Below are 23,020 nucleotides of genomic sequence, written 5' to 3'. Positions count from 1 at the left end.
TCACAGATCTGTACTGTACCATATTTAATTTTAAATGAAATGGATAATAAATGAAAAGTGAAGCAAATCATAACAGTTGACACTTAGGTGCTGGATATTATTTATATAGCAATTATTTTAATGGTATTACAACACCAAACAAAATACAAAATTCTAAAAGGATGTTTATTAACTGGCTTATATTTCCTAAGGACAAATTCCATCCTCTAGCACAGTGGTTCTTAACCGGTGTTCCGCTAACTGGTTACAAGTGTTCCGCCAGCGAAAGATGTCACCTGACAGTTCTGAGTGTAATTGGCTACTCTGAATAAAAATTTCGAGGGAATTATTTCCGTTATAACAGAACAATTAACAATATTGGAAGAAAAGATTTCAAGTTACTTTCCTTCCTTAAATACACACAATTATGACTGGATACGAAATCCATTTGGCACAGTTAATACATTGAGTTGTGAATTTTTGTTACAAGAAGAAGAATAATTAGTTACCTTGTCAACGGATCATACTCTAAGAATGAAATTCTCTGAAATAACTCTTGAGGAATTTTGGATTTTTGTCCAAGCCGAATACTCAGCTCTCTCCGCAAGAGCACTGAAAATTTTGTTACAATTTTCAACATTATATTTGTGTGAGCTGGGTTTCTCAATATTAACCCATATAAAAACTAAAACGCGTGAAAGACATACTAATATAGACAAAGAGATGAGGATAGCTATATCACATACTAAACCTGATATTGCTGAAATCTGTAAAAGCCGACAAGCTCAAGTATCGCATTAAAATAAGTTCCATTTTTATAAAAGGCAAGTCCATGCATAATTTTATTGTTAGTTTTATGATCCTAATGCTTTTAGTGTTCCCCATATTTTTCTTATAATCAAAAGTGTTCCGTGACTTTGAAAAGGTTAAGAACCACTGCTCTAGCACATCTTAGAGTATATGAAGTTCCCCTGCAACAGCCTACTATGGAAAGACAGGGAGATCTATTAACATCTGCCTAGGAGAACATAAATACATTTACTACTATTATTATGGCAAGTCAGAACTGGCAGACCATGCTTTGGATACCCCTTCACACAAGAACAGATGGAAGAAAACCAGTATGCTATATAGAAGTTAGTACAGATTAGAGAGACTATTTTTAGTATCAGCAATGGCTATGGTGCATTCTCCTAATGTTAACAAGTGTGGCTGCGTTAATCTGCCAAAATTTTCAGAGACAGTCAAGTTAAGATCTTTGGATATACAACATACTCACAACTGTAATAACTTCTTTTGTACAACATTAGAGGGCACCAGATTTATTCACTTGCTCATTGTTACATGTAAACTGCAACATGTTTTGCTCTGAGGTTGCTGGTTTGAGATCCAGTGAAATATAAGCCCATTAATAAACATCCTTTTATAATTTAGTATTTTTGCATATTTATGTATGTGGCCATATTGAATTGTGTATTTTATATCAAATTCATAGCAACCAAATGCCTTTTAGTAGTGCCTGAGTTTTGTTTGAAACTTCAATAGTTTGCTAGAAAATCATTTGCTATAGTGAGGGCCAACTACTTCTTCTGAAGTTGATAATTGCATCTCATTAGTAGATGCCCTAGTTTTACATAATTTAAGAACAGAATTTCATATTTCATCATCTTTTGATACTTATTTAAATATCCTATACCAATGACATTTTAATTAATAACTTGCTTGAAAATTTTTATTTACTTTCATTTATTTTTAGTATTCCTTTGTCATTGAACATTTGATTCAGGACAGTTTTTTCACTGCTTTAAATTTTTCAGCTTAAATTTAGGTATAAAAATGCCTAAATCACTTAACTTTGCATTAATCATCTGCAGATCCTAATTTTTGGTAGCATACAAAAGATCCTCTGTAGCTCAATCAATATCAATGATGCCCTTTGGTTGGAAAGACCTGGATTGAAATCTCATCTAGAATGGGAAAACTTAAAGAACATTTCTAAGGGCTTTTCAACAGAAGTTACCCAGTCTCATACCGAGGTGCAAGGAAACTGGTCAGTAGAGCACACTCAATCAACAGAACATAATACACTGGTCTCATAACCTTAATTGCTTCAGCTGTAATTCAAAACCTGCTAGGTTTGTGCCTGATGAGGAAGTTGGAGTAGTGGTATGTGAGAGACACTGTTGAGGCCACGGAATGGCAAGGAGACTGGTCACTCTCGGTGTGGGTGCCACATTTACAAGTCTATCTCCCCGACTGTATGTCCCCACTCTTTACTTTCATCTAATAATAAACTAAACATGAAACGGACAACAATGACGGCAACACTTTGAAAAAAAATAAATCTCCCTCAACAACCAGTTCATCCAAACAAATCAAACCAAATACAATATTCCAAAAAAATTTCTAGGATCCCTACAAAAAAAAATAAAATTTCGACATCCACTTTACAAACATCTGCAGTATAAATTCTGACAAACAACGTTTATCACCACTTACAGGCATCCAAACCAGACCTCCATCCCTTAACAGAAAACCAAATTGCAGCTACATTAACCACAGTTTGCCTCCAGTGCCCAAATTATACTCTTTATGATTCATTTTGCCATAAAGGTGGCATCTGTGCCTTTGTATGTTCTGATATTGCCTGCCAGAGAATACTATATTTAGAATCCCCTCTTGTGGCTGAAGGTTTCCTTGCCCAACTTAGTAACATTCATCTGCTGCATTTATCAGTCTCCAAACTCTAAAAACTACAAAGACCTCTTCGCCTTCCTCTCCATGAAACTCAACCATCTGCAATCTTACTAGCCAAACAGACTTCATCGTCCTAGGTGACCTGAATGTCCACAACTCCAACTGGCTCTCCTTCTCCAACACTACCAGTTAAGCTGGACGTGATGAAGTTTTTGCTATAAGCAGTAATCTAACACAAATCGTGCAGCTAGCTACCTGAATTCCAGATAATCCCCTCCACTTTCCCAATACCCATATTTTTTTAACTAGTTCTCCTTCCAGACATACTGTAGAGGTTACCTTTCCTCTCTGCAACTCAGACCACGATCTTCTGCAAATTTCCAATCTCACAGAATGCCTCTCTGACCACACTCAGCCTCATGTCTTCTGGCACTATGATGGTAGAAAGTGGTATGATCTCCAGAACTACTACTTCCCATGGAATGACTATTGCTTCTGCTTTTTGACCCAGACACCAGCACTGAGTGAATCAGAAATCATTCACATGGCATGAAGGCATTCATCCTCATTCCATACAAAATTCCTGTCCCTCTTTGCAAGCCCTGATTTCACAAAAGATGTATGGAAGGAGTCGAAGAAAAAACTCTGCTTACAGCAGGTGGCTTGCATCAAGAACCCAAGCTTGATACTCTACTCAGCCTATGTGGAAGCATACAGTAAATGTAAATCAACTAATTAGCAAATCCAACTTCATAAAGGCCAATAACAGAAAACGCGTCTCTTGTCCAAATAGTAGCTGTGCCTTCTGGTCCCTCACAAAAGCCATCATACACAAGTTCTACTCACCTGTGCTCTCACCCATCCAGATTGCACCTATTACAGCATCCAAAGAAAAAGTTGACCTCCTAGCATCACTCTTTTCCTCTAACTCCTGCATGGACAATGAAGGCAAATTTTCTCCTTCCATACCAGCAACTGAGTACCATATGTCACCTGTGGTCTTTCAGCAGAAAGACATTAAGAAGAATATTAGACAACCTGAACACTACAAAGTCATCGTCTTGATGCCATTTCTTCTTCTGTACTGAAATGCTGTGCTCTAGAACTAATACCTGTCTTCTATTATCTCTTCAGTCTTCTATACTGTATGGAAATTAACATATATATCCAATCCATTCCAAAAAAAGGGAGATAAAAGTCTACCATCCAACTACCGACCAGTTGCCATCACCTCAGTCCTCCAGAATAATGGAGAAAGTTATCAGTGGTCAACTTCTTCACTACCTAGAAGCTCACCAGTTAATCAGCAACCACCAGTATGGATTGTGTCAATCCAGATCCACTGCTGCTATCTTAGCTTGTATCACTCGTCGCTGGACACATGCCATGGAAAGGTTCAGAGAAATGTGCTGTTGCCCTTCACATTTCCAAGGCTTTGATCATATTTTATCAAAGCCTGTTTTGCAAACTGTCTTCCTTCTACCTGCCACCCTCTGTAACTGGATAGCCAGCTTCCTCTCAGGTGTCATGGCAGATGGCATCCTCTCTTTGAGCTTTGCCAATAATGCAGGAGTACCTCAGGGCTTCATTCTCTTGCCTATCCATAGCTTTGCCGATGATAGCACTCTTCATCCATCCTACTCCTTTGACAAACCATGTAGTTCCTAGACATTCCTTACGTCAAGATCATCTGCAGCCAGTGCCCTAAACACTGATCTCCATACCATCCTTTAGTTGGGTAAGGATAATTGACCTTCTCAATGTCACAAAAACCAGCTACTAACACTATACAAATCCCAAATCTGCTCATCCTTAGAATACTGTTCACACATTTGGGGTGGCATACATAAAAATCCTCCTTAAAAATTCTTCATGCTGCCCAAAAGAGAACAGTTCAGCTCATAGATGGCTCTTCCCTCACAGGCTTACTTAAATCTCTATCTCACAGGCAGTGTTTCAGCTCTCTGTCTCTTCTATAGGTACTTCCATGGTCACTGCTCCAGTGAATTGGCTACCATTCTTCCACTTGATGTTAGAACTCTGCTCTGTTAAAACAAGAGCAGCAGCTCTCCAACATCCCTGTACACACACAACTGCAAACTCATTGAACTTACTTTTCCTCTCCTTCATTTACTCCATTTACCTCTGTCGTTGAGAACAGCCTTCTTCATGATGTGTTTCCCAACAATTTTTACCTGTATCTCTTTAAAAAGAATGTCAATAGGTTTCTTTTTTCTCAACCCTTATCTGCACGTCACACACTATACTGATGTGCATAGGTTTTTGTACCTTTTGTGTGTGTGTGTGTAGGATATAGGCCTGTTAAAACAAGAGCATTTTAATATATATATATATATATATATATTAAAAAAATCATAATGGACAAAAATTTCATTATTTATTTGTCTTCATGTTGAAAGTTTTTTCACTTGGTTATATTATAAATTAAAGATGCCAAGAAATTATATTCTTGGTTTCATCTTTTATTCAAGTGTAAGCAAAATTTGCACATGAAGTAACTTCATGGCACATATCTGTAAGGATATATGCATTGCATTATGGGATACCAAGGCAACTGATGTGAAGTCATTAGCCTCTATATACAAGTTGCCCTGTCATGAAGTTACTTCATGCACAGATTTTGTTTGCTAATACTTAGATAAAGGATGAAACCAAGAATATACTTTCTTGGTATCTTTAATTTATTAGTCTTAACTAAAAAATTAACAAGAATGCTGAGCAGAATGTCTATCCATGTTTGTATGAAATTACATTACATAAAGTTTTTAAGTTGGATGGGGAAAGGTATACATGTATTCTGAAATGGATTTTAGATTTTATTAATTTTTATTAATGATTTATCATTAAAATTCTTTAGTTTATGACTAGCTTAACACCTCATGCGGTTCTTTTTATGTTGTGACCAGTAGTTTAATTTCAAGTCCTCATTATGCTAGAACAACATTTCTTAACTGAATCAGACAGTGATATGCTGATCCTGACATCTTGCTTGAAGTTTAGAACAAGTATACTTATCAGTTTCTCTCACTCAGGTCATTTTATCCATTTTTACAGACCTTCCATTTCCTTTGTTTTCATAATGATACTGAACAGCAGATGCTCATAAACTTTTATCAATATGCTATGTTTTGAAGGTTTTAGTTCCTGTCAATAACAGCAGTGATCTATATTCCAAGTGAATATCCTAACTTTCTAATTTGCATGCAAAGACTTTTTTTTTTTTTTAATATATATATATTTCATCAATATCATTGTTAACAATGTGATTTTTTTATGTCCAATTGCATTGTGAATTATGCTTCCAAAGAAAATGTATGTGTTTAAGAGAGTATTAGTCTCCACTTAAAATAGTTTTTGAATAAATAATCACAACTGACAAACTTCAGCTTATTTGTTTTAGAAATATAATATCTGTTACATTTGTTAAAATATATGTTTCAAATGTAATAACTCTAGTCTATAAGTTATAATGAAAATTGCTCATCTTTAAACTGTATCAGAGGTATGAGCTAATAATGATATGGATACCTTATGTAAGTATAGAATTTTTGCCCCATGTTTTATGCACAAGAGAAAAATTCAACAGTGGAACATTAATGTTCAGTAAGGTAACAACAATCAGTTATTACTAGTTCGGTTTTTTTAAAGTTATTTTTATATAAGGTATCTGTATTGTTATATCTCATATGTTTTACTTGCATTCTGGTTCTTAAGCAGGTTTCAGAAAGTTGCTAAATTGTAGTTCAGGTAATCATATCCTTTGTTATATTAATTCATTAAGAAGTTGGGGTTTGAACGCAAGTCTGGCAGTTCTTAAATGAAAAAAAAATCTAAATACTATAATTACTATAATTAATCATTTTTGCATGATATTTTTAGTTATGCAGTTCTATACATTTTACAAATCTGTTTTTTTTTTTTTTTTTTCCTGCTCTATTACAGTGTGTTTATAACATGCTAATATAATTTTAAATGTCTATTATGACAGATTCATTTTTATTTATTAAAAATGACTGCATTAAATTATGGCTATTTTAACAATAAAAATGTGTTGCAGTTAAAAGAAACCAATCATCTTTAGCATTTAAAAAAAAAGTCCAGTGTCATATTTTTGAACTTTTTTGTGCTCAATGACTTTTTAAACTCTGCTTTTTATGATAGAAATCCATTTTAATCTCATTGGCACGTTTCAATATCATTATGTAAATTATTAATAACATCTGAGCTGTTAAAAACAAATTCATATAATTGTTCTTTTGAAATCTTTTACATCCGAATTTTACATTACATATCAGCATCTGTCTATCTTCATTAATAAAGATCTTAAAGATCTTTGCAACTGCTTGTAATCTACTATTTTGAGTTTTTGACATCCTTTTATCTTCCTCAGCAGAATCATAGCTCGGTAATGATAAATGGTATAAACCTGTTGTATAAATAAAAATATTAGATGACATTACAGGTTACAGTTCATTCATTGAGCTTCATTAGACAAGTTTTGTAGTGTTTTGTTTCTTTAAACAGAACTGATTGCCTGAAGATTATAGTTCTAAACTGTTAAAAAAAAAAAGGGGGGGGGCACTGGTTGCAGGTGATGTGCATTAGATTAGGAAGAACTATAATGATGATAAAAAATAATTAGCAGCTAACATTTTCTAAATTCTTTGACCTCTGGCCCAGCATGTCTGTTTTACAGAAAGAATGTACACAATAGTTCATTCCATGCCAAATTAATATGTAGTGCAGCATTTGAGTAACTGTAATGAATGGCTTCCTATTTAATTCTGATATATAACAATTTCAGATGCGTCAGTCAGGGCTCATAAGCAAAAACTTATTTACTAATTATACAACTGATTAAGTGAAGATTGTACAAAAATGATATACAGTATCTAATATCAGAGACCTCCAGGGAGTCAAGGAAGCTACACATCACTCTACACCAACCAGATGTCACACTTTCTCTTAAACTCATTAAATGTACTCACCACTTCACCAAGTAAAGCAGTTCCACTCACTTCTCTATGAGAGAAAAATATAGCTAGACACTAACCAACTTCCATTGATACCCCCCCCCCTTGTCCTCTTCTCATTCCAATATACAAAAAATTTCATCAACCAGTATTTCATCAAAATTTCATCAACCATAATACCTCTCTGAAGTTAAAGGCCTCTGTCTTCTCCTATTTACCAGTGTCTGGTAAATAGGAGAAGCTCTCAGTCTCTGTTCTCATTATCTGCATTCCATAATTCTGATATCTTCATAACTCTTCTTTGCATCCTCTCCATCACTTTTTTCATCACCTTGGAACCCAGAAGGCCAAATTTATGTATAGTATTTCAATTGTGATTGTATCATGGCCTTGTAAAGAGGCAAAAATGACCACTTATCCTTATGTTAGTGTTTGTTTCAGCATCCCAGTTATCCTCTGAGTTGTATTTGCAATCTTTGCTATGTGACTGTTAATCTTTAATTTCTTATTCACCATAACACAGATATCCCTAGTCTCATCAGTTTCTCCAAGCATAATCCCATCAATGTAATGTGCTGTTGGGAATCTTGTTACACCAAAGTGCATAATCTTACACTTGTTGTCACAGAATTGGCAACCATTTTCATTGCACCATGATGAGCAAAGAACTGAACATTTCCTGTAAGGTCCTTCCTAGTATCATCAATATGTAGATTGAATAACAGTGGTACACTGGCTGATACCTGCAGAACACTACCAGTCACCCATACGAGAGTGGTCTGAAAAATTCTTGTCCCCAACCATAGATGCAACACTATCGGCACGTGTTTTTTTTTTTTTTCTCTCTCTCTCTAAGTTGGTATATCTGTCATAAGCATCCATGTGAAATTGCAAGTCATTCTATCAGGTGGTTTGTTTTATACAGCTGTCTGAAGCAAAAGTGTTGTCTGTATCCCTTGAAATGGATAAAATTGAATATCATGCAGAACAGCAAAAGAAATGGGCTACCGAGTTTAAACGTGGCCATACCAGCCTTGAAGATGATCCACATGAAGGACATCCAAAAAGTGTAACAACACCAGAAATCATTTCTCAAGTGCACAATATAGTATTGGATGAACTAGTGAGTAAAAGTGCATGAAATTGCTGAGACTATAAGCATTTCAAAAGAACGTGTAGGATATATTTTGCATGAAGAATTGCAAATGAGAAAGCTTTGCACAAGATGGGGGGGCCATGCTTGCTCACAACAGATCAAAAACGCACTTGCATGAAAATCTGAACAGCACTTGGAGCATTTTAACAAGAATAAAACTGATTTTGTGCATCGATTTATTACTATGGATGAGACTTGGATTCACCATTACACACCAGAATCCAAACAGCAGTCAAAACAGTGGACAGAAGCCAGTTATTCAGTTCCAAAGAAAACAAAGTCGGTTCCATCAGCAGGAAAGGTCATGCCATCAATGTTTTGGGATGCTAAAGGCATTTTGTTTATTAATCATCTTGAAAAGGGTAAAACAATAACCAGGGAATATTATTCCGATCTTTTAATCAGACTAGATGAAAAAAATTCGTGAGTAAAGACCCGGTTTTCAGAAGAAAAATATCATCTTTCTTCAGGACAATGCACCTGCTCACAAAGGTGTTTTGGCAATGGAAAAATTAAGGGACCTGCACTATGAATTGTTGGAATATCCACCCTATTCCCCAGATCTGGCTCCCTCTGACTTCTATCTCTTCCCAAAACTAAAACTCTTCCTTGCTGGTAAGCGTTTTTCTTTGAATCAAGAAGTGATTGCAGCAGTAGAGGAGTATTTTGGAGATTTTGTACTGAGAACCACTATTGGGATGGGATAATGGCGCTGGAGCATTGCTGGAATAAATGTATTAGTCTTAATGGAGATTGTTAAAAAAATAAAAATTATTTTGAAATTAAAAATTCGATTTTTCATTGTCTCTTATTCATATTAAAATTTAAATATGTAGGCCTATTACTTTTAAAAAATCATGGTACTATGGTTTCAAAACAAGCACTTTCACTCTACGCTATGAACTTGCGAAGAAAGTATTCAGTATTACTAGATTTGAGAACTGGATACAGACTACCTTGATCTTCAATTTGAGTGGAAAAATTTTCTTTGTACTTCCTTGCTGATTGGTCACTAACATTTGCACCACAGATGTTATTTCATTCAGTTTTGAGAACAGAGGATACACTGCCCATTGTTATAATCAGCTTGCAGGCAATTTTTACTGGTCATAACAGCGGTATTCCATTTCCCGAATTACTTCCATGTTTAAAAATACACGACTTGGTCACCGACATCACGGAACACTTATTCATTTTCTGCAGAACACAATTTGGAAAACTCTGCCCTAGCTAATAGCTTATATTCCAATCCTATATCCTCTCAAATGTCTTAGCAAATCCAACACTATAAAACTGTATCCATTCCCTTTATCCAACTTATTAATAACATTATTATAAAAATATAATCAGACATGACTTTCCTTTAGTAAATTCATGTTCCTTTACAAATATAGCTTGTCTCATTTCTGTATGCAAGTTCATACTAACATTTTATACAATGGCATTGTCATACATCCTGCTATTCCTGTGGGATCTTTTCTGGCTGGCCTAACCAGTTTGGCTGAACATTCCTTTACCAAACATGCTGATACACATCTGTCCCTATTGTCAAATTCTTCTCCAGGTTATGCAACAGATCTAGAATATCTTCATCCAGTGTAGTGGTAGCTCTGTGCTTTACATTGCATACAACAGGTTCAGTAGCAAAATGAGCACGTATTATTTGAACAATCACATCAGCTTCAGACAAAAGTGTACACTCTGCATTTAGTAAAGTTATTCAACTTTCATTCATTCTTTTACTTGTAGCATAATGATAGAATTCTTTTGGGTTACCTTTAGCTTATACTGCCAATTTTTTTTCCTACTCATATTTTCTTTCCATACAATACTCATAACTGTACTGGCTTGCTCTTTATGTTTCATAACTGTCCTCTCACGATATTCCTTCCAAATTATCTTTATCTCTCCCTTAATAAAGTTGCACATACATTTCACTCCCACCTGTTTATTCTTCAAACTCTAGGAACACTTGCATCATTTAAGCAGCTTTTTGCTGCTTCTACTGCACTGTTGATATCTTTCCCATTCAGTAACTGATATGGGTCTGAACATGGTATTCTCCTGAGTTTGTCATAATTTTTATCTTTGTAGTTCAGCATGTAATCTTTCTTAATTTTAACAATATACTTAGCTACTTGGTCAACATCCATGATCGCTGTCACCAGCTGGTGGCAAAACTGTCAGTCACATCCTTAACTGAGACCTCTTTCTGATGCTGTGATCAAATATAACTCTTTTCACTGTGGGTTCTTTCTTGCACATATTGCTTGAGACAGCTCTTGCAACAACAGCTCAGTAGTCTCCATTCTTATTGTGAGTTTTCTCTATTATCCAGCAGAGATTTGGATAATTTAAGTCACCCATAATGATTACCCATTTAGTTCAGGTAATTTAATCATCAAATTACCCATTAGGATAATTTGATAATGTATTTCATCAACTGAACCAAACTACCAAAGCTGTAGTAATACCTACCATATATTTCATCATGTTAGTTTCCACTTTGCTGCTGCATGGAATATTATTACTGTTATAGTTTTCATGTTTCTATTCTAACTGGACTAAAATCATCTGATGACATTAATAGTATGTACCCTCCTCTTTATGTCCTTCCTGAAAATACTATATCTTTTACACTGAATTCCAGTTATATCATCGAGCTAGGCTTCACTAATGCCAGCAATCTTAGGCTACCGCATATTCACCAAGGGAATACACTCGACCCAAATTTTTCCTGATGCTCCTGGCATTTGTATATAGACCTAAATTAGCTAATGGCTTTTCATATACTTACATCTGCAGTGCTTTGTCCAGTTAATCCACTATTATAAATTGTGATATCTTCTACTATAAATTGTTATTCTTTACTGTTTTCTTAATCATTCTTATTTTTGCTTTTAGGGTGACAGTTGAAGGAGAAAAATGGCATTCCGTGCAACCAATGAACCGGTTTGGAGTCATCTTTGTTTTCCCACCTTGTAACTATGTTCCACCGTCAAATTTGTAAACAGCACAAAAGTCCATCTTCTTTGACATACTGTAGAATTCCATCTACAGAATTTTCATCATATGTTACTTATTACACTTGTACAGATTTCATGAAAATAAATTCTGGTTGGTTTTAAATGTTGGACTTTGTTTGTTAATTTTGATAATTATCCTTAACTCTAAAATATCTAAATTATGGTTATATATAATCAGTAATGGAATATGCTTTTTATACAGCCATTTGACAATGATCATTTGATGTCAAGCCAAAATATTGAATCATAGATTTTAATGCAGAATAAAACAAGTATAGTGTTATAGCACTGTTGCAATGGTATTGGATTAATAGGATTGTGTAATTGAATTTTATCTAATTGTATTATTAAAAATGGTCCAGTTTAAACTAAAATGGACACAGGCATAAAGTAATAAAGATGAAATAAAAATTTCATCAGTATCCATCTGGCATTGAGCAGCACTGCTATATATATACTAGACTAGCAGAAGGAATTTATTAGTTCCTTGTGGATTGTGAAAATGCAATTTGGGTTGTTTTACAAATTTATTTTACTGTAATGTGAAATCCAGAACACTCAGTCAGGATACAGTGATCAACAGTATACACAGTTTGTGGAGAAAACTTCCACAGAAGCAAAGTAAACTGAGTTCTCAAACTGGCATAAGAATATGAAAACTGAAAAAAAGTAGATTATGGATGAAGGCGAAGAAAAAATAAATAAAATATTAAGTTTCTGGTGACCATTTGTTTTCCTGTGTTTTGAACTATTATATATAAAGATAAAATTGCATAAAAATCATTGCTATTTTTAGTTTTAAAAAACAAAAAAAACTGCCCAAAAATTAGTATTTAAGAAACATTGACAGAATGAAAGAGAAAGTGAAATAGTTTGCAGTTAGACTGTAAAAGGCTTCCTGTGTTTTACCTAATATAGTGGAAACCAGAGGAATGGTAGATGCCTGTCTGTAGGAAAGATATAAACTGAGATGGTAGTTGAAGTGAGTCAGCGAGGGAGGGAGAGAGGCGTATTGATCAGTTGAACTTTTCTCATCTGGACAGTAAATATTTTTAGGGGTGTTTTTGATCTATCATTCTGAACATAAGAACAGTATTTTAAATTGGGTGAATTTGATCAAACAGCTGATTAGGATTAAAAGTAGCTTCTTGAGTTGGGAAGAAAGCCGATATCAGTGCAAGAAAGAAATCTGATATCCCATTATTTGCATATTATTGAAGGTATGGGAAGGGATAAATTGAGATTTTTTTGTGAGAAGGAAAGCACGACTGCATTTTGAGAGCATTGATAAGTACATCAGAAGTTTTTCCACTTGGTTATACTATAAATTAAAGATTTTTCTTTAATTTATAGTATACCAAGTGGAAAAACTTCCACCAACTCGCTCTAATCCAGAATATTTTAATAAGGTGTGACACCTTTTGCTACTCGTACATGGAAATATGTCTTCTGCATTATTTCAACCTTAGTATCACCTCTGGGTCTGGCTCCCATGAAACCGATCTGGATAGTTACCTTTACCATAATACATAGCATTATAAATGTCCATAAGGTGATGTGCTTTGCATTATGGGATACTAAGGCAAGCGATGTAAAGTCATTAGCCTCTATATACGAGTTGCCCTGTCCTGAAGCACTTCAGGCACAAACTTTGTTTGCTTATACTTGGATAAAGGATTAAACCAAGAATATAATTTCTTGTCATCTTTAATTTCTAAATCCTATCTAGGTGGAGCGCCCTCTAAGGGCAGTAGTAGGTGGCCTGGAATGTAAGGTGGGACCTCTGGTGATGAGTGTTTCCCAAATCTTCGGAAGCTTAATGCAACTGTATTTATTAAGATTTGGTTGGTTTCTGAGAGCTGCTGCTTCTAAGAAAAGTCTCTCTTTCTTGAATTTGCTGTGGTGGAGCATGGTGGTTTTCTTCCATGACATGATACTCTGTGGGTGGTGTCCAAAACATGGTCACCCACATGGGTTAGTGTCACCCACGTGGTTGGGCTTAGTATTGTAAGATTTGTGTGTGCATGTTAGATTAATTGTTTCTGTAATCCCCATGGATGTCCTAGTGACTAGGACGAAATATAGGAAGTATTAAATTCTATTTTAATTCTTTTTGAGTGTTATAAAAAATCCATTCAGCCTCCAACATGATGTCCTCACAGCACTTAAGCCTCTACACACATATTATTGTTATTACTATTATTATTATTACGGGAGACTCCAAGGAGTCCTTAGACTCATCGAGGACTGCCCTAAACATCATGTCCATCAAAACTACTATTTAACATTCACACAGTATCTATCATACTTTGCCTTGAACCAATTCACTGTCATAGCACCTACAACAGACTCAGGCAGCTTATTCCACTCATTTACCACTCTAAAAGCAAAAAACACAGCTCTAACACCCTTACTAACCACATTCTTGCCCAGCTTCCATGGATGTCACCTAGTCCTCCCAACACCAGTCATATTCTCAAAAATATCCTCTGAATTAATCCTATAGAAACCCTTCAGCAATTTGAATGTCTCAATCATATCTCCCCTTTTCCACCTATCAACCAATTTCTGCAACCCACAAATCTTCAACCTATTTCATAAAGTTCATTCCATAGACCTGCTATCATCTTGGTCACTCGCCTCTGGATCCTCTCAACCTCCTCCCCATTATTAATTATATCTGGTCATCTCTGTGAGTCTACAGACTCCATGGAAATGCCATATAATAATAACAGCAAATAAAGAAACATACCAATAGCTTATAAAGCATTTTTTTTCATCACTCAAAAGCAAACAGCCAGAAACAAACAGTTAACAGACATAATACATGGGCCCCATAGCCTAAGTTGCTATGGGTCAGCATGTTATGTGTTCCTGAAACTACACAGTGCAATGTTTATGCATCAACTTTATCAGTAACTTTAAGCAAGCTGTGTGTGATGATTTCTTGAAAGATGGACTGATTGAGTTGGGCCTGTTACATGTCCTCCTCGGTCACCTAACCCAAAATTCCTGTGGATTTTTATTCGTGAAACTATTTGAGTACTCCCCAGCAGGGAAAGTTAAAGAATTGCAGCAAAGTGTTAAACATGAATGCACTGCCATCAAACTTTGGAAGGCGCGAGCCTTTTCAACGTTGAAATGTCTCGACTGCTAGCGGCTGGCAGCGAAGAACATTTTGAAAAATCTACTGTACAGTACATTTATCCTACAGTGTTTTTTTGGCCGGTTACATTTTGCCTTCTACCAGCACTGCAGGTGTCAGACGTCGTGTTCTCACTACAAAGTGGACTGTATTTTGAAGATGCAAAGTTTCGGGACCCATGTTTACTGTGACTGTTTAGCATCAATGTAATCTTAAAATTACTGATCTTCCTTCAGCCCTGTGAATATCACTTTTCAAAACCATCACATCATCACATTTATCTCCAATGTAATAATCCCCATTTTCTGATAATAACTTTTAAAAAAATTAATGACATACATAGTATTTAGCGTCTTATCGTCCACTGATAAGCAGCACTGTGTACTACATGTTGTGAAATCTCTCGAGTATGAGACTGAAAAAAAAAAAAAAATCAAATAAGCTCACCAAAACAAAAATGCATATATTGTTTTTTCCTTATTGCACGAGTTGGGGGAAAAAATGTTATTGTTGTGGTTTGCTCTGGAAGAAATTTGCTATCACTTACTTTACTTTTTCGTTTAAAATTCTAGACTTGTTTACAAACATGTTTGCGCTGTCAAACACACAATGGTAATGTTACCATTGTGTGTTTGAAACTGCATTATCGATACCTTCTATGGCGATTATTTTCAGTTTTCAGATCATACGTTAAAAGCATAGCCAAACATTGAATGTTTTTAAGTCTTAAACAAAAAGTGAAACAGATCTGCAAATTGTGAAATAAATCTACACAAAAAAGAAGTCATTTTAATAGTTAAGGATAAAATTACTGAAAATTCAGTGCTCAAGTGGGTGGTGGTAATTGTTATGAAGTAAACAACTTTTTTAGACGGCTCAATTTATAAATTTCAGGATGACTTTTTCTTTCCCTCTCCCATTAATCCTTGGGATTTTAAATACATATTATTTAAAATGATCTTTTTTAAAATTTTAAAAGTTTTATTCAAAATTTATTACGAAATTTTGTAAATAATCACGTGGCTTGAAATCGTGCGGGTGCTGCAACTTTCGAAATATACATATACACTGTAAGTACGTGTATGCGTGTATGTGTGTATGCGTGTTTGGATAAAATATCAAAATTATGGTAATAATTATAAAAAAAAAAGTAAACATGAAAAAAAATATTGTTTATTATCGATAAAATTACACAGTTTGGTATAATTCAAAATTACTTAAAAATAAAATCCATTCCTTTAATTGTAATTAAAGGAATGGATTTACAATTTTTGGACATTACAATTAAAGGATTTAATTGTAATGTCCCTCTCAGGGGACCCTGTAACCCCTAGAGAGCGCGTCCCCTGGGTATCGGATAGGGGAGCCCATCGTGTGTGTGTGTGCATGCGTGTGTGTATATATATATATATGGTGGGATGGTTCGAATATACTGAATAAGGACTCGTGGACCAACAGGGCCATAAGGGGCAATCATCTTGATTGTAAGGGAAGCGGCACTCCCATGGACCCCTAGTTGGATCTATCCTCTCCTTCTACTTTGAGGAAGATCCACTTACTTTAATCTTTCCTATAAGGCCTTATCAGCCAACTCTTCTTACTTTATGACCCTTATGCTATTAGAGTACTCAAGGGCCATGGGGTCTTTTCATTTCTGGTCTTACAAACTATGCCCTCTCTATAAATCTTACTATATTTCTTCTATAATCTACTCTTTCCCCTTCAACATACCCTATTCCTCCTATGGGTTTAAATTCGGAAGAAGGCTAGTTCAGAAGCCTTAAGGTAGCATCCCTACCACTGAACTATTCCATCGTCAGGCTAGTCCCCTGACATGGAGAACATAATCCTACTTGTAAGCTGACAGAAAAAGATAATTGGATTGAATCTATGGGAAACGACCCTGGAATGGTAAAGGGAAAACGAAAATGGAAACAACAAAATATAATACACATAGAAAACTGGAATGTAAGAGGAATAGCATATAAAGAAATAGAATTAGACCAGTCATTAAATGAAACAAATTTTAAAATATCAGTAATCACTGAAACAAAAAAGAAATTAAAAGGAACTATGAGAACTGAAAATTTTAATGTGATATACAGTGGAGTCGACAGAGACCAAAGAGCACAAGTAGGAGTCATGATTTGGATTCATAACTCCCTTTCAAAACAGTTAAAACATTATAAATTATGGAATGAAAGAATAATAGAAGCTAGAATAAAAATAGATAGAGGCTATTTAACAATAATTTAACAATGGTTTATATGCCCCAGAAGAAGGAAGAGATCAGGATAATATTGATTTTTATAATCAGCTACAAAACATATATAATAAAATAAATAAAAATGATTACATAATTTTAGCAGGAGACTTAAATGGAAGAATTGGAAACACGAAAATTAATAATAATATAGGAATACATGGAGAACACACTCTAAACAGAAATGGTAAAAAATTGATTGACTTTGTTGTTTATAATAACCTAAAAATAATGAATTCCTTCTATAAACATAAGGACATACATATATATACTTGGGCAGCAAGAGGATGGAAATCAATATTAGATTACTTCATATTAAATGAAACGACATCAAAATTTTCAAACCAAACCTAGATGTTAGAGTTCACAGAGGATATGAAATAAACAGTGACCACTTCCTTGTCAAAATAAAATTAAGATTACCACCTAAATGGCTACAAGTAACAAGAACAGAAAGAAAATTGAAATATTTGTTTATAAAACTAGACTACTGAATGACACAAATGTACAATGGCTATATGAAGAAAGAATTAACCAATATCTAGATAGAATAAAACAAAATGAAGAAATAGAAATAGAATGGCTTAATATAAAAACGATACTAAATACTGCAGCAAATGAAAGCTTAGGAAAGACCAAAAAATTCAATAAAAGAAAAAAACGGAAGATCTGGGATGATACAATCAAAGAAATAATCAAAAAGAAAAAAAAAAGCCTATCACAAATAGTTAAGCAGTAAAAGATTAGAAGATGAAATAGAATATAAAAGAATAAGAGCCATAGCTAAAAGAGAAGTCAGAAAAAGACATAGAGAATCATGGAATAAATTTGTCTCTAATTTAGAACATAATTTATATAAAATAAGACCCAATGTATATAAGATTTTGAAACGCCTAAATGCAGATACCAAAGAAAACATAAAATTAAACACTGAATTTAAATTAGAAGAATTTCTAAATTACTACACAGAACTGTGGACAGACAAATATTTTAAAAAAGACAACTGGCAAACAATTAACGAAAACGAAAAGGAAATAACTGAAGAAGAATTAGAAATCAGCCTGAAAGAAACAAGAAACGGAAAATCACCTGGAGAAGATAAGCTAGGTTCAGAACTATATAAATACGCAGGAACAAGATTCAAAGAAAGACTCATTATTTTTAAATAAAATTTACTCAACTGGCATCCCCCCCAATATGGAATATGGAATATGAGAAAAAATAATGGAAAAAAGCAATTGTGATTCCTATCTTTAAGAAAGGTAATAGAGATGACCCTAAAAACTATAGAGGTATCAGTATACTAAATTCCCGTTACAAAATATATAGCAGAATCTTAAATAGCAAACTAATGAAATATTCCGAAAACTTTATTTTAGAAGTACAGAATGGATTGAGAAAAGTACGATCATGTATAGACCCGGCCTTTTGCCTAAAATTAATAATAGAGAAAAGAAGAGAATATAATTTAGAAACACATATTGCATTTATTGACTTTGAAAAAGCATTTGACAAAGTTAAAAGAAACATATTATTTAACATATTAAAAGAAAGACAAATACCAAATAATATCCTACAAGCTATCACAAGTATATATGAAAATAATCAAATACAAATAAGATTAAATCACGAGCTATCATATACAAGAGAGATAAACCAAGGGGTCCGACAGGGATGTCCCCTCTCAGCAACTCTTTTTAATATCTACTTAAATGAAATAATAATAAAATGGAGTAAAAATTTACATCAAGGAATTAAACTTTCATCTACAGTTAACTTAAACACTCTCCTCTTTGCAGACGACCAAATAATAATTACAAATTCTGAAGATAACTTACAGAAAGCTATTTTAAATCTAAATGAGATATCCAAAGATTATGGTATGATAATATCAACGGAAAAATCAAAAACTATGGCCTTTAAAGGACAAGATCCAGCAAGAACTAAAATAGTAATAGATAACAAGATCTTAGAACAGGTGAATTCATTTAACTACCTAGGATGTATGATCACATATGAAAATGAAAAAGATATAAACGTAAAAATTGCAAAATATTTAAAAATAACAGGTGTAATTAACTCTATATTTAAACCAAACCTAGTTCAAAAACAAACCAGGCTAAAAGTATACAATACATTAGCCTTACCGGTCTTAATGTATGGAAGCGAAATCTGGACAATAAAACAAAAAGACAAACAAAGATTAACAACAGCAGAAATGAAGTTTATGAGAAAAACTGCAAAGTATACCCTATTTGATCACAAAAGAAACGAAGATATTATGAAAGAATTAAACCAAGAACCAGTAATAGAAAAAATTAAAAAATATAAAAATAAATGGATGGAACACGTTCAAAGAATGAAAACAGAAAGATTACCAAAACAAGCCTTAAAGTACAAGCCATTAGGAAAAAGAAAAACAGGACGTCCTCTTAAACGATTCAACGATGACTTCTAAGGCCGGAACAGGCCATGCTAGGCCTAAATCCTTGATACGTATGATGATGATGATGAATTGTAATGTCCAAATATTTAAAGAAACGGAGTAAAATGACAGAGATAAGCGCTACGAACACTACTACTGGCGCAAACTGCATATAAACAATAGTGGAATTGCGCGACGGACAGTGCCGCATTACGCTAATAGCTCGCATCTCACTATGACGTGCATATGCTTGCGCGCTTAGCAATATGACACTATGGCAAACACAGTGCTGCTAGCGTCGTTTGCCCTCCTAAGTGCTACAAGATGGATTTTTATTATTTTTTATACAAAATAAGAGAATTGTGTGGGATTGTTGATGATAATATTAAATATTACAAGCAAATATTAATAAATTAATAAATATATTTATATATCAAGAAAAATTGGGGATGCTTCAGTTTGCAGTGCCTATGAACGAGCCGCCCCTGTTAATAATGACTTATTATTTTATGTTTTATTAATTTATCTTCGTTCTTAAGGCATGTTAAATAACAGAGAGACTTCAAAACCTTAGATTTTGTTAGAAGAAGGCTCCTAGCCTGAGGATGATGGAGACCTGTAATTGTCCTTTCATTACATTCCTTTTAATGAAGAGAATTTCTTTATTATACTCGTATATTGAAAGATTAAATGAATTCGCTGTTTTTTTTTTCTGTTAGATGGCGCCCGCAGTTGTAAATAAAAGTAGTGTTCTTATTTTGAATGTATTTCTCGATAATTTGCAAGATAATTTGCGAGCACTTTGCAAGAGTATATTATCCAGGTGGTGACATTGCAGGAATGAAGGAACCAACAGCTTATACGAGAATGGTGGTGAATGAAGTGGGGACGAATAGTCTATTACAAAACCTCAATGTCAATACATCTGTGGGATTGGATAGTATACCAGCTCGTGCCGTACGTAAAGCGGCTAAAGAATTGTCAGTGTCCTTGACCATTTTGTTTAATTTAAGTCTCGGGTCTGGGTTAGTCCCGAGGGGGTTGAAAGAGGGGAAAATAGTTCCATTGCATAAAGGAGGTTCCAAGACTGCTGTTGTAAATCACCGACCGATCAGCATGTCAGGAATCGTTGTCAAGGTCTTGGAGAAAATAGTCAAGAAAAAAATACAGGATTGGATAGATGAAAATGGGATACTGTATGGGGGACAACATGGTTTTATGAAGGGTAGATCATGCCTCAGTAACTTGCTCACATTTTATAACACAGTGACGGCTGAACTGGATAATGGTAATGGGTTTACAATGATCCCACTAGACCTTGCTAAGGACTTTGACAGGAGACCACATGGAATTCTAATCAGTAAACTGCAGCATATGGGGATGGATATATATGGTTGATGAGATGGATAGGAGGGTGGTTGATGGAGAGATATCAGAGAGTGGTTTATTCATGAGTAGAGTCCAAAAGACGGCCTGTGACTAGTGGTGTGCCGCAGGGTTCTGTTCTTGGACCGCTGTTGTTTAATTTGTTCATTAACGATATAGGAAAGGATCTGAGCGAAGTGTTCACTTGTTTTCTGATGATACAAAGTTGGGTAGAGCAATAGTGAGTGTACAGGATGTCAAAATTTTGCAGGATGATTTGGATAGTTTGGAGGGCTGAACTAAGGAGAATGGGTGTCAATTTATTGTGGCAAAATGTAAGGTTATGCATTTTGGGGTGAAAAGATTAGCAGCAGTATATCGCATTGGTGGAACTGTATTCCAGGAGATTGACGAGGCCAGGGATTTGGGAGTGTTGGTGGATAGGGAGTTGAAGTTTAGGGGCACATTGCAAAAGTGGCTAAAACAGCTCATCAAGTCACTTGGTTGATGAAAAATACTTTGACAAGCAGAGACAAACACGTTATTGTTCCTCTGTATCGGGCCTTGATAAGACCCCACCTAGACTACTGTGCCCAAATTTGGGCGCTAGGGTTTCTTATTGTGGGGAGGAGGTGGAGAGGATTCAGAGACGAGTGAACAAGATGATAGCAGGTCTAGGGAATGAACCTTATGAGAACAGGTTGAAGATTTGTGGGTTGCAGAAATTGGTTGTAGGCAGAAAAGGGGTGAAATGATTGAGACATTCAAATTACTGAAGGGTTTCAATAAGATTAATTCAGAAGATATTTTTGTGAATAGGACTGGTGGTGGAAGGACTAATCACACCTTATCCATGGAAGGTGTGGTTAGCAAGGGTGTTGAGCTAGTTTTTTACTTGGAGAGTGGTGAATGAGTGGAATAAGATTGCCAGAGTCTGTTGTGGGTGCCATGACTGTAAATGAGTTCAATGGGAAGTATAATAGATACTGTGTGAATGTTGAATAGTTATTCTTGAGATGATGTTAGGGTCTACCCTCGATGAGTCTAAGGACTCTTTGGAGTTTCCCGTACTACTACTACTACTACTACAAATAATAATAATAATAATAATAATAATAATAATAATAATAATAATAATAATATAAAGAAACAAAATAACAACATAACACTAGCATTTGTGTAATCACAGAAACTGGAACAATACAATTGATGACAGCTGTTCACAAAACAATTGAGATCGATGGATTAAATCTCGCCGGCAATAAAAAAAAAATAATAAAATAAAAATGGTGCATATCTCAACCTACGGACAGCAAAGGAAGAGCGCTACCAAATCATGCTTGAACTCGTTCAGAACAAGTTCCAATTTCCTCAGTTGGTCTGAGAAAGCGGGATAGTTGTTAAAAATGGAAAAATTTAGCTCCGGTTCTGGATATGCAGACTACGTGTCTCTCATATATTAAAAGTCTTCTGGATATCCTGTGCCCTATGAAGCCTATTGGATATTTTGAGCACTTATTAAATTTAGAGTGCACCGATTCGCGTGACTTTTTAAAAATTACTTAGCAGTCTATATCCACCTTCATTGTCACTGCAGTTGAGTACATTTGAACACCATGTTAGACTAAAAGTAATGCTCCTAATCCTAAATAATATTAGTTATATGTATTTGTGTGTGTTCGGGGGTCGAATTTTGCTGAGTTTCTTTTTCTTCCGAGAGGGAGAGGAAACCTATGTATCCACGACAAAGGTCATCTTTAAATTATTAATTATCCGAGTATAAAGAAATTCTATCTAAATGGATCTTGTGCGAGGCATTTGTCATCGTTGTTGTTTGTGCATACGTGAAATCCATCCGTTCATAAGTGAGTCAAGGTTATGGAGGGATAATTTTAAAAATGGTCATTCAGAACATTTGTCCCCAACCCAGAATAATGTTCTTCAATATCCTAAAGCCGGGTGTATGCCGT

At 34.8% G+C, this 23,020-nt stretch overlaps 1 protein-coding gene across 2 annotated transcripts in view; it reads left to right on the top strand.

Annotated features, from left to right (window-relative positions):
• The window catches only part of Eaf6 (chromatin modification-related protein EAF6/MEAF6), a 140,607-nt gene extending 128,652 nt beyond the window's left edge, over nucleotides 1-11,955 (top strand). For both annotated transcript variants that reach the window (XM_090409513.1, XM_090409512.1), the window contains one exon: nucleotides 11,731-11,955. In XM_090409513.1, the coding sequence (XP_090265639.1) occupies nucleotides 11,731-11,735 (5 nt within the window). In that variant the 3' untranslated portion in view covers nucleotides 11,736-11,955. The remainder of the gene's footprint in view (nucleotides 1-11,730) is intronic.
• Nucleotides 11,956-23,020: the final 11,065 nt, after the last annotated feature.

Source organism: Typopeltis vanoorti, chromosome 19, assembly GCF_054136105.1.
Source record: "Typopeltis vanoorti isolate ZY-2024b chromosome 19, IOZ_Tvanoo_1.0, whole genome shotgun sequence".
Taxonomy (NCBI): Eukaryota; Metazoa; Arthropoda; class Arachnida; order Uropygi; family Thelyphonidae; genus Typopeltis; species Typopeltis vanoorti.
This window is presented reverse-complemented; position numbering and strand designations above follow the sequence as displayed.